A 13,136-nucleotide genomic window follows, 5' to 3' on the forward strand; every position below is an offset into this window, starting at 1 on the left:
CATGTCTCTCTCTGTGGGGGTCTCTGATCACAGTCTTTGGGGGAAGCCATATGGTTAGGTCCCTGCAGAGAGGAACCGAGGTCTCCTGCCACCAGCCACGTGGGTGAGCTGGGACACGCGTCCTCCATCCCACCGGCGTCTCCAGAGACGGCAGCTCTGGCCAGCACTTTGCAGCTTGTGAGAGGCTCTGAGCCGGACCCAGCCAGCTGAGCCCGCCATGACTCCTAGCTCCGAGGAGCCGTGTGACATAATAAATGTTGTTCCGCCGTAACTGGTTTGGCTCAGCGGATAGAGCGTCGGCCTGCGGACTGAAGGGTCCCGGGTTCGATTCCGGTCAAGGGCATGTACCTTGGTTGCGGGCACATCCCCAGTGGGGGGGTGTGCGGGAGGCAGCTGATGGATGTTTCTAATTCTCTATCCCTCTCCCTTCCTCTCTGTAAAAAATCAATAAAATATATTTTTAAAAAATGTTGTTCCAAGTGGCGACATGTTGGGGGGTAATTTGTTACGCAGCAATAGGTAACCAATACAACATACGACCTCTCACATTTGTCACCAAATCCCTATGAGGAAGGCATTCGCAGTACTCTGACCAACAGAGACACAGAGGATCCGTGAAATTAAAGAATTTCTCTAAAAGTGGGGTGGGGGGGGGGACTTGAAACAGACCCAGGCCCCGACACCTGTTATCTCAGAATAGGAAACATCGCGTTTCTCCTGCTCACATAATCTTACCCTTAGAGTTTGTCATTCTGTTATCATTGGGGATTTCAACATCTGGTAATAATAAGAGCGGAGATTATTAAAAAATATACCAAGGGAAGCTGTTTGCATAACCCATGAATGTTCGAGGTTTTACGGTCATGATTTTCAAACAGAGAAATGACAACACTTGGGAGGGAAAAGGTAAGTTGAAAGGGGAGTCGGAAAGCGGCCCCATTAAAACGCTCCGTCGGTATTTTTAGCACGAAGAAAGAAATCCCGTTGTTGGCAGGCGTTGCCAGGAAGGTTGGTCCATTTTCATGAGCTCTATTTAGAAAGGCAGAATCTTGTTGCAAAATAATTTCTTCTTGAGGACACAGACGAGCCTTGAAACTAGGAAGCAGGTTTTAAAGTACGTACAGGCCCGCCCGGCTGGCAGAGCTCAGTGATTGAGCGTCGACCGAGGAACCAGGAGGTCAGGGTTCGATTCCCGGTCAGGACACAGGCCCGGGTTGTGGGCTCGATCCCCTGTGTGGGGCCTGCAGGAGGCAGCCGATCCATGATTCTCTCTCATCATGGATGTTTCTCTCTCTCTCTCCCTTCCTCTCTGAAATCATTTTTTTAAAAAATATTTTTATGAAGAATGTAGGCCCATTTCCACCTGGCCCATTTGAAGCCCAGGGGGAGACCACCCAGAAACAGTATTCAGGTCCAACCTCCGTCAGCTCCCAAATTTTAAGCGACGAATTGGGTCTGCTGTGCAAATGCAGCTTTGAGACGAATCTCTGGGCCTCCCGCATCACCAGGCGGCTGCCCCCAAAATGCTTACCCAGACACTCCGGAGCAGCTCTGGGAAGCGGGCCATCTGAGTCCGATCGATAGAAAACGGAACTGAAGGTTGTAAAGCTCGTTAACCAAGGTGAGCGGCAGCAGTCCGCCCCCCTGGAGTCCTGAAGCAGGTGGGTCGGGGTTGGCGAGTGAGACGTAGCCAAGACCTTAGTAATTACTGACAGTTAAATTAATGGCTTTTTCAAACGATGTATTTATTTTATTTTGTTTTTATTGATTTCAGAGAGGAAAGGAGAGGGAGAGATAGAAATATCAATGGTGTGGGAGAATCATGGATCAGCTGCCTCCTGCACGCCCCATTCTGGGGATCGAGCCCGCAACCTGGGCCTGTGCCCTGACCGGGAATCAAACCCTGACCTCCTGGTTCCTAGGTCGACACTCAACCACTGAGCCACACCGGCCGGGCTGATGTATTTTATTTTAAAGAAAGTAAGTGGGAGGACGGATGTTGTGGACAGGTGGGTCTGAGGTGTTGAGGGATGTCCCGAGAAGATGCGGGGGAGGTGGGTGGTTTTGTGGGCGCAGAGGTCAGAGGTTTGGGCTGGTGGGCAGGAGTCGGGGGGTCTGCCCAGGGACGGCAGAGTCGAGACACAAGAGGGCTAGGGTGGGGCCCCAAGTTACACCCCATTCAAGACCTTCCCCCGTCTGCTCTTCCAGCCGCATCTGCAGCCCTGTCCCCAGCCATCCTGACTCCTCCTGCCCTGTCCTTACACCTTCCCCCACGACCCTCCCCTGTCTGTGCCCACCAAGTTCCTCGCCACGGAACCCGGTTCAGATATCACCCCTGCGGCGAACCCCTCCTCTCAGAGTAGGAATATGTCTGCTTGGATGTTTTCTCCGGAGTCAGGTGAGGGCCACCTTTTTTTTTTTTTTAATTGAATTTATTGGGCCCTAGCTGGTTTGACTCAGTGGATAGATCGTTGGTCTGCGGACTGAAGGGTCCCGGGTTCGGTTCCGGCCAGGGGCACATGCCGGGGTTGCGGGCTCGATCACCCCAGTGGGGGGCGTGCAGGAGGCAGCCGGTCCATGACTCTCTCATCATGGATGTTTCTCTCTCTCTGACCCTCTCCCTTCCTCTCTGAAATCAATAAAAATGTTATAAAAAATAAATAAATTGAATTTATTGGGGTCACGTTGGTTAGAAAATTATAGAGGCTGCAAGTGTCCAGTTGCACACAGCACATCATCTGTACATACAGTGGGGCCTTGACTTACGAGTGTCCCGACTAACGAGTTTTTTGAGATACCAGCCGTCTCTAGGCCGATTTTTTGCATTGAGTTGACTGAGTAATTTCAGTTAACGAGCTCCTTAACGAGCTTGGTCTCGGAACGAATTAAACTCGTAAGTCAAGGCCCCACTGTATTGCATTGTGTGTTCGCCCCCAGAGGGCAACGTCTTCTGCAGCCTTTTCCTGCATTTCCCGCGCCGGGGGGGTGTGGTCAGCACCTGACAGGTGTAGCGCCCGTGACCAATCGGAGCGAGGGGGCGGGGACACCCGAGGGCTGGGAGCCAGGGGCGTGGCGTCATCAGCGCAGGGGCGTGGCCGAGCCGCCTCGCGTCGGCTCCACTCCTAAGCCCCGCCCCCTTCGCTCTCCGCCGTCCCTATTGGCTGCGCGGCCGCCCAATGGCGAGACGGGAACCGCCCGCTCGCGCTCCTCGCCCCGAGCGTCCGCTCTCGTCCGCGCGTCTCGCGAGCGTTGCCGTGACGGGCAGAGGGGCGCGCGTCCAGCCGCTGCGAGACCGAGGCTGCCTGAGGAGACCGCGAGCCGAGACCATGTTCCGGGCGGTGGCGACGAGGCGGCTCCAGGGGGCGGTGAGGCCCGGCGGGGAGGGCGGGGGTCAGGGGCCGGGCCCTCAGCCGCCGTCCCTGCGACGGCGTCGGTGTCGGCGAAGGTCACGGGCGCCACGGACCTGACGGGCCTCGCGCGGCCCGCGGCCTGGGGCTGCCCTTGGCGGCTGCCGGCGGCCGCGCGGGCCCGGGGTCAGGGGCGGGGTGACCCTGAGCCTCGGCCGGCTCCGCTCGGCGTCGGGGTTCTCAGTGGGCCCCCCGGTTCCCCACGGGTGGCGGGCGCGGGGCGGGAGGGGATGTGGCCGCCGGGGTGTCCGGAAAGGGTCAGGGGCCCGGCGGAGGGCCCGGGGGAGCCAGACGCGGGCGGACGGGGGTGGTCGCCGCGCCGCGTGGAGGTGCGGGTGCGGGGAGTGGGCCCCGCGCGACGCCGCGCCTGCTGCGTGTGGGGGCCGGGGGGGCGCCCCGCTTTGGGCGCTTCTATTATCAGTGCGTTCGCCCCGTTTCCCTCGTCTGAGAGAGAGAGCGGGACTGAGCGGGATGTTCCTCCCGCAGCGGCGGGACCGGCAGTGAGTCCCCTCGTGGCCCCGGGGTCGCAGGAGGGTCCCGGGCGCCGCGGGGTTCCCACCGGAGACGGGGCTGCCCCTCTTCCGGCCCCTCTTCCTGCCCCTCGTGCCCCCCCCCCCCCCCCTGCGCAGGGAGCCCTCCCTCAGCTCCTGGTCCCATAAAATTCAAAGCAGCTCCCGGACCGCCCGCGAAGGTCAAGCCCTTCCTGCAGCCCGAGTTCCTTCTTGTCCCCGGGAGGCTTTTGTTGGTTTTGTGGTTTTGGTTTTTCCCCCCAAAGGTTCTGAGACAAGGTGAAAGCCTGGGTTTGGGAAGAGTCCAGGTATCAGAGCCAGATCCGCAAGATGCACACAGACAGACAGACAGACACACACACACACACACACACACACACAGACAGACACAACAGACACACACACAGAGACACACACTCACAACAGACAGACACAGACACACACAGACAGACACAACAGACACAGACACACAGAGAGACACACACACACAGACAGACACACACACAGACAGACACAGACGGACACACAGACACACACAGACACACACAGACACACACACAGACACACAACAGACAGACACACACACACAGACACATAGACACACAACAGACAGACACACACACAGACACACAACAGACACACAGACACACACACACAGACACACAACAGACAGACACACACACACACAGACACAGACACAGACACAACAGACATAGACAGACACACAGACACACACACACACAGACACAGACACAACAGACATAGACAGACACACACACAGACACAGACACAACAGACATAGACAGACACACAGACACACACACACAGACACAACAGACACAGACAGACGCACACACACACACAGACAGACACACACAGACACAGACACAGAGAGACACACACACAGACACAGACACAGAGAGACACACAGACAGACACAGACACAGACACAGAGAGACAGACACAGACACAGACACACAGATAGACACAGACACACACACAGACAGACACAGACACACATACACAGACACAGACACAGAGAGACACACACAGACACAGACACACAGATGGACACAGACACACACACAGACAGACACAGACACACACACACAGACACAGACACAGAGAGACACACAGACAGACACAGACACAGACACAGAGAGACACAGACACACACACACAACAGACAGACACAGACACACACACACACACAGACACACACACACAGACACAGACACAGACAGACACACAGACAGACACAGACACAGAGAGACACACACAGACACAGAGAGACACAGACACACACACACAACAGACAGACACAGACACACACACACAACAGACAGACACAGACACACACACACACAGACAGACACAGACACACACACACAGACACAGACACAGAGAGACACACAGACAGACACAGATACAGACACAGAGAGACACACACAGACACAGAGAGACACAGACACACACACACAACAGACAGACACAGACACACACACACAACAGACAGACACAGACACACACACACACAGACAGACACAGACACACACACACAGACACAGACACAGAGAGACACACAGACAGACACAGATACAGACACAGAGAGACACACACACAGACACAGACACAGAGAGACACAGACACACAACAGACAGACACACAGAGAGACAGACACACAGACATACAACAGACAGACACAGAGAGACACACAGACACACAACAGACACACAGAGAGACACACAGATAGACAGACACTCAGAGAGACACACAGACACACAGACATACAACAGACAGACACACAGACACACAGATAGACAGACACACAGACATACAACAGACAGACACATAGAGACACACAGACACACAACAGACAGACACACAGACATACAACAGACAGACACAGACACACAACAGACAGACACACAGAGAGACACACACACATAACAGACAGACACAGAGAGACACACAGACACACAACAGACAGACACACAGAGAGACACACACACATAACAGACAGACACACAGACACAGAGAGACACAGACACACAACAGACAGACACACAGAGAGACAGACACACAACAGACAGACACAGAGAGGCACACAGACACACACACACACACACACAGACACACACACACCCCTCACCTCCCTGCGCAGTAATGGGAAAGGCGTTTCATGAACTGGGAGAACTTAGGACGCGTCCTGCAGAGCTAGCGTTGCTGGCGATGCTCGGCTTCTTGGGGGAACGTGTCCTCGGCCGGACTTTCTGCTCTGAGACATTTCACTTCGGCTGCCGTGCGCAGCACTCGGGGCGCCTGTGTGAGTTGGGGGAGGGCGGTGTGCGCTCCAGGTGACCAGGGTGGACTCTCGCTGTCAGGGTGCAGGCCGTGTTTACAGACAGATTTGCAGGGAGATACGTGGAGCCGTGACGCGTGGATGCAGGAGACGCTGGGGCTCCTGTTTCTCGTCGGACTTTCACCCCGAGGCTTAGCATCCGTTGCCTGAGCAATGATCGCTGCCAGGAGCTGGTTTGTCTAGTCCCGGCATTCCTCCTGTGCTTTCCAGCTTCCTGTTTATTGTGGGCGGAACAGTCCCTTCCCATAAATGTGGGTGCACGTATGGACGTGTAGTCCCTTTAGCGGCAGGTTACACCATTATTCCGCTTAAAGTTTTGAGGCGCAAGTTGTCCCATGTTTCTCAGTGGAGTCCCTTCACTCTGGCCCCTGTTCCGCTTACATTTATGATGTGTTCCCGTCACCCCAGCTCATCTGAAATCCCCACTCTTGACACGTAACATTACTGACCTGTACACTTACAAAGGGTTCAGATGGTCAGTTTTACTTTATAACCACGATCATAAATAAAGGAAACACCTTAAACTGTCAGAGTGTGAGTTAAGGGACCTGCATTTGGATCTAAGTTCATTTCCAGTTTGGACTTACTGGTGCCCTTGAGCAAAGCCCTTCACCTTGGGGGCCGCTCAGTGTCATCTGTCAGGAAGGCGGTGTTTTACGTCGACAGTCGGAGCTGGGGACACGCGAGAGGAGAATGGGTGGCGTTGGCAATTGGTTAGCATTCCTGTGGGGATAGTAACCTGAGTTATTTGTATTCTTTTCCTCGTTTGCACTTGGAATTAATTTGTTGGCTAATAAAGCACCAAAGAAACATGTTCTGTGGAGAGTGAAGCAGCGCTTTCAAGGTCGTCGGCGTGCCCTGTGCCTGTGTTTGTTGCCAGCGAAAGGCGTAGCTGTCGTGATTCGGAAGCTGTGAAACTTCGGGAGGAACAGGGCAGTTTTCAGAGTCCGTGGCTTAGCGTTGACGAATGAGAGAGAGTGAACTCTGTAATTCAAATGCAAATTTTAATTTCTTTTGAAAAGAAAGAGAGCCAATTTTGAGCCAGTGTGTCTACCAAGGGTCTTGTCTGTTTTTAAAGGGAAGTGAATTGACTGTGTTGTTAATATTAGAATCAATGTCATATGACATTTCTACTCATGAGTAACAGGTACCGTGTTTTATTATGAAAGAGGTTTAAGTGAGTTATTTGGTTTAAGTACAGGAATGTACGATATATTTTACTACAAAATGGATATGTTAAAAAATAGACAGGTGACTAAGTCCATATTCATCTCTTTCAGTAGAACTGGAAGAGACTATTGGTTATTCCTGCTTCTAAGTGTGCAAGTGAAGGAGCAAAAAGGCCCTCACACTGCCCCCTCCTCACCCGTACCCTCACTTTTGAAAGGGGGGGCGTGGGTTAAAACTGTTCTTCCTGCTTGAGGTTTGAGTTGTCGGGTAGAGGAGGGAGTTAGATTCCAGCTCTTTTTGGCCTGACACCTGTGGAGTTTCCTGCCCACAGTTAGTCTCCGGAGGAACTCTAGCAGCTCATCTCCTTGGTTGCTTCTCGGAGAATGAGAAGCGGAGGCAGCGGCACAGCTGCTCAGGTCGGTGGGAGAAGGGCCAGATGTGCCCTGGCTCCGCGAGTGCAGGTGGCTGGTGACTCGGAAGGTGGGCGCCGTGTTGCCGGGGAGCACGAGAGGAGGCAGCAGGGCTGGTGCCTGTGGGCCTCTCCAAGAAGTTTGGCTCCGAAAGTGCACAGTGACCCCTGACCCCAGGCTCGGCGGGTGACTTGGGCAGACCTCAGGGGGACTGTCCGTCAGCCGTTCTGCCTCCGTGTGAACGCGGCAGTGTCTGTGATGCTCAGGTGCACTGGGGGGGGGGGGGGGGGGGGGCCTCAGCCTGGCCTGCGCCCTCTCGCCTTCCGGGAGCCCTCGGGGGACGTCCTTGTCGGGAGAGGATCCCACCACCACTGTGCTCACCAGCCGTGCGCCCGGCTTCTGGCTGAGCGGCACTCACCTTGTGGGAGTGCACTGACCACCAGGGGGCAGCTCCTGCATTGAGCGTCTGCCCCTGGTGGTCAGTGCACATCATAGCAACCAGTCGCTCTGCTGTTTGGTCAATTTGCATATTAGCCTTTTATTATATAGGATTTAAGAACTGAATATTGTGTACAGTTTTCTTTAAAGCACACATGCTTAGCAATCAGTAAAAAAAAAATGTGTTTTATAAGATTCTTTTCCATTTTCTCCCTCTTTTAGGCCACATTGCTTCGATTTCAGAGTACCCTGGTAATAGCTGAGCATGCAAACGACACCATAGCACCCATCACATTACATACCATCACTGCAGCCACACGCCTGGGAGGTGAAGTGTCCTGCTTAATAGCTGGAACCAAATGTGACAAGGTAAGAGATTTTAAGGTCAATCATAGCAAATATAATCTCCATCAAGAGACAGGGAAAGATGGCGACAGAGAATTATGGTGAGGACTGTAGCCCACACCGGCCCCGTCCTCATTACGTGGCAGTGTCACACCCTCACTGTGTGTGAAGAGAACCAAGGTGCCCACTGAGCATTCCATCTTCTGAAATGAGGTAGAATCCTTGATTTAGTTCCCCTGGCACCGTCGTGTGCCATCAGGTACCAAGTAGAATGATAATATTGGAGTCCCCTTAGAGGTTAATAGCCGATTCCTTTTTGTATTGATGAATATACTTGCTAATTGCTTTTAATTCCTGAAAGTGGTAAATCTGGACCCAGTACCATGCATGCTCCTTTAATTGGGGTAAGGACTCAAATGGAAGTAGTCCTGCGCTTTCCAGTGAGAGTGGTGTGGTCTGCGTCAGTAATAGCATTCGTTTTTGTTGTTGGCGTAAGGCCGTGACCGCTCTGTGAACGCGCCTCCCGGTGTGCGGGGCCTGGTCCCCTGGCTGATGCAGGTGACGTCGCGCTTCAGTGACGCTGATGCAGCCGGAGCCTCCAGGTCCCTCCCACGCCCCTCGGGACCTTCGGGGACGGCATCTGGGGAAGGCGTGTTTCCTTCTCTGTTTGCAGGAGTTTACTGTTTATTCAATGCCTTCATTGCTGCAGACCGTGTGGTATAATAAGGCTCAGAATGCCAGTGTGGCTTCTGACTTCTTACATGACACTGGTATCTTAAAAGAACGTATTCTGGCTGGCTTGGGGTTAAGTTATGGATTTCTCTTCCTAAAGCTGCTAACAGCTACTGAGCCTGACGTGGTTGACACTAGCCCCTGGTGCCGATGGATGGGATAGGACTGGATTTCAGATATACAAGTTCTGGGTTTGATTGTTTATTTGCTGTGATTTTAAATAATTATTCTAATATTATGTTAAAATATTTGAAATGCTATTTTATTTACGTTATTTTGAGAAAAATCAAAGCAGAAATCATCTTCTGTTCAGTTACAGTTTTATTACCGTGTCACGTTCTGTTCTTAAAGGAAAACAGTGCCTGTATAAGGAGGCCGCTAGTAGCCGAGGCAGATTTCAGTTGTGTACTGTTTTATGTAGCCGTTCATCACCGGCAGCAGGTGATTTCTCTGTGCAGTACCCGAAGCTTTTGCTGATAAGAAGAAGGTGGTTTGCTAGAACAGGGTGGCCTGCCTGCCAGTGACACTTGATTCGGCAGAGGTGCTTGTGCAGGGCATCCTCCCCCAGCCTTGCCACCCTTTGAGGGGCAGGAGACACAGCCTTTTATGCCTGCTCATCAGTGAGTCAGCATGGAGGCCAACCAGAAGACTGTAGTAGGACTGCCGTGTTTCCGCTAAAGCGGAAGCCAGCTGTGCTGTGATTTCAGAGACTGAGAAGGGGGACTTCTAGCGGCCTCTCTGTACAGGAAGCCTGAGTGGTCCAAAGGCAGAGCCCCATCCTGATCCAAACAGGAAAAATGAGGAGTTGGAATCTGTATTTCATTACAGACAAATGTATGTAAGTGGGCAGGAACTCAGTGGTGGCCAGTGAACGGACTGATAGGAGATTTTGGTCTTGCCCAGACTCACTGACTCTAACATCAGCAGAGTCATTGCCAGTAAAGGGCTGTGGCCGTGAACCACCGTGGCTGGGTCCTGTTCTTACCCCTGGGAACCCCGAGGCTGCAGTGCATTGGCTGTGTTGTTGTGAGAGACAGAGAGAACCTAGTCATTGCCCATTTCCAGTCTTTCTAAAATGATGAACTTGCACGAAATGAAAGGTAAAGAGAACAGGGTACAACTAAATTTGATGACAGCTTTGTGGATTTTGGTTTATCAATTAGTACTTTCATTTTTAAGGCAGGAATTTTTGTTTAAGGTCAATTTGTAAGATCAATTGACATAGGTTTTCTTTGTTAAAGGGTATATATTTTTTATTTCTGAGTAAGCCCTTTCTCTGATAAGGATTCTTACAAGTGCCCTTTAAGGATTTATGCTCTCTTGATACTTGTAGTGGTGGCTCTGTTTGCATCTTCCTGTTAGATGGATAATTAAACACTTTTAATCACAGGTGGCCCAAGATCTCTGCAAAGTAGCAGGTGTAGCAAAAGTTCTGGTGGCTCAGAATGATGCATACAAGGGCCTTCTTCCAGGTAGGTTTTTCCAGTGGATAAGAACGTAATGTCTCATTGATGACTATATGATGTGGGAATATTATGAAATCTACTTATCAGATGTGTTTGATTCTCAGAGGAACTGACACCATTGGTTTTGGCAACTCAGAAGCAGTTCAGTTACACGCACATCTGTGCCGGAGCGTCTGCCTTCGGAAAGGTGAGCAGGTGGAGGGTGGGCTGTGATGTCACTACTCGGAAGGGCTAGAGGTCGCTGTGCTGAAACTACAGCAGACTTTGTTTCGAGAGCTGGTCTTGGCTTTCTGAATTAATGTGGTAGTTTTGCTAAAATTTATTGCAAAGTTTTGTTACAATTTCTGTTAAAACATGATCTCCATGTTTTCGAATTTTGTCAGAGACAACTCTGCTCTTTTAAGATTTTGTCATCATTTATTAGAATGCCACTTCCAGATTTTCTAGTTTTGTCATGGAGGCTACTTAAAAATTTATTTTTAAAAACCATGTTGAACTATCTCTGTGTGTGAATGTCATTTGTATTTGTCACCCATCTTAAGAGTTGGTTTGTTTGGGTAACGGATGGATATTGAGAAAGGCAGGTTCTCCCTCCTTAGGGATTTGGGAAGAGCTGTGTGGTGGTTGGCGACATCCTTAGTGTGAAGCAGCTGTGACCTGGTTAGTGCCCTGTGCTGGGCGGAGGAGGGAGCGTGCGCCAGAGGGTAGTGGTCTGCAGGGAGAGGTTCCTAATAAAGGTGGGGGGGGCGGGGGGCGGCTCCAGAGGAGTCTTGTCAGGGTGTCTTCCCTTCTCTCTGGGGTCATGGGGGTTCTCCTAGGTTTCTTTTATCCCCCTTGAAATCTTTTTTATGTATATATACAGTAAGTAAATATATACAAGTATATTCTTAGTTTGAGAATTTTACTGTTCTTCTAAGTATTTTCCTGTTTTTTCTCATCTAAATTCAGTAATACATAACTGTCACACTTTGTAAGTGATGTTCATTAAAGCAGGTAGCATCTCGTAATTCAGCTTACTGAGTTAAGGTGGTTTATTAACATGTAAAACTCAAATTCTTAATGTAGTTAGAGTCATGATAGACTCTTATTTAATACAAAGACTATACAAAAAGTCGTACTTAAAGTTGTAGTGTCTAAAGACGTATGTGAAATATAAAATACTTGAATTAAAATTTCTGTAGAATATGCGTTTAGAGAATGTTACCGCGGTAGTGTGGAGCCATTCGTCGGCATGTCTGTGTGTAACTTACTGCTTATTTTGCTTTTAGAACCTTTTGCCCAGAATCGCAGCCAAACTTGATGTTGCTCCAATTTCTGACATCATTGCAATCAAGTCACCTGACACATTTGTGAGAACTATTTATGCAGGTGAGTACCTAAGGAAAGTAATTAATTTAAAATGTTAAATGTTTGTCAATTTTACAAGCAGAAATTAATCTTGAAGTCAGGATTTTTTAAAAATCATACACGTGCTTTGAATGGACCATCTTAAAGGTTCCTGAGAAAAACCTTCGCGTTGTAGCTAGACCAGGACAGGACACTCTCTGATAGATCCAGAGCACGGTTCTTTCCTTCCTGGTCATCCAGTGTCAGTAAGAATTGCATTCCTTATTCAATACATTTTGTGAGTGACACCTGGAAAAGCAACACTCTCTTTTTTGTTCTTTTTTTTTTTAAATAGCATTTTCAGTCTTCTTTGCTGCTTCCCTTCCATCTATGCTAAGAAATTCATTTCAGTGTCTCTCTGGTTGATTGACCTTTGGCTAAGCACACTGTGTTGTTAATTCTTTCTGATTGAAGTTGTGTGTTTCAAGATAAATGGTCACTCCCAAATCAGAACTTTGATCTTTAGTAGAGTTTGAGGAGAAATATCTGGTCATAGTTTAGGTCATTCTTAGTGTGATTGCTATTTAATAAGAAAAGTCCCAAAACCTTTTAAAATCTCTATCACGCTTCTTATTCTTATTTTCAAAAATAGTTTCACTGATTTTTAGAGAGAGGGGAATGGAGAGGAAGAGAGAGAAAAACATCAATGCGAGAGGCCAGCATTGATCGGCTGCCTCCTGCAGGCCCACGATGGGGATGGAGCCCACAACCCCAGGCACGTGCCCCGACCGGGAGCTGAACCAGCGACCCTTCGGTGCATGGACGATGGCCAACCAGCTGAGCCACACGGCCAGGCCACACTTCTCTTCCTTATGCCCTGTCATCTTTCACTTCTCCTCCTCCCTCAGCAGGCAGAGCACTTTATTCTTCAGTTGGTGCAGCTCATACTATGGAATTACTGATTGTGTTGT

The 13,136-nt window shown here is 50.5% G+C and overlaps 1 protein-coding gene across 1 annotated transcript in view; it reads left to right on the forward strand.

The window, feature by feature from the left end:
- Positions 1–3,253: 3,253 nt before the first annotated feature.
- ETFA (electron transfer flavoprotein subunit alpha) overlaps positions 3,254–13,136 on the forward strand; it is a 39,244-nt gene continuing 29,361 nt past the window's right edge. The window contains exons 1-5 of the mRNA XM_070400635.1: positions 3,254–3,365; positions 8,519–8,665; positions 10,764–10,845; positions 10,944–11,026; positions 12,108–12,207. Of these exons, the coding sequence (XP_070256736.1) occupies positions 3,327–3,365; positions 8,519–8,665; positions 10,764–10,845; positions 10,944–11,026; positions 12,108–12,207 (451 nt within the window). The 5' untranslated portion in view covers positions 3,254–3,326. The remainder of the gene's footprint in view (positions 3,366–8,518; positions 8,666–10,763; positions 10,846–10,943; positions 11,027–12,107; positions 12,208–13,136) is intronic.

This window comes from Myotis yumanensis, unplaced genomic scaffold (genome assembly GCF_028538775.1).
Source record: "Myotis yumanensis isolate MYYU_CA2020_CCGP unplaced genomic scaffold, mMyoYum1.0.hap1 SCAF_20, whole genome shotgun sequence".
Lineage (NCBI taxonomy): Eukaryota > Metazoa > Chordata > Mammalia > Chiroptera > Vespertilionidae > Myotis > Myotis yumanensis.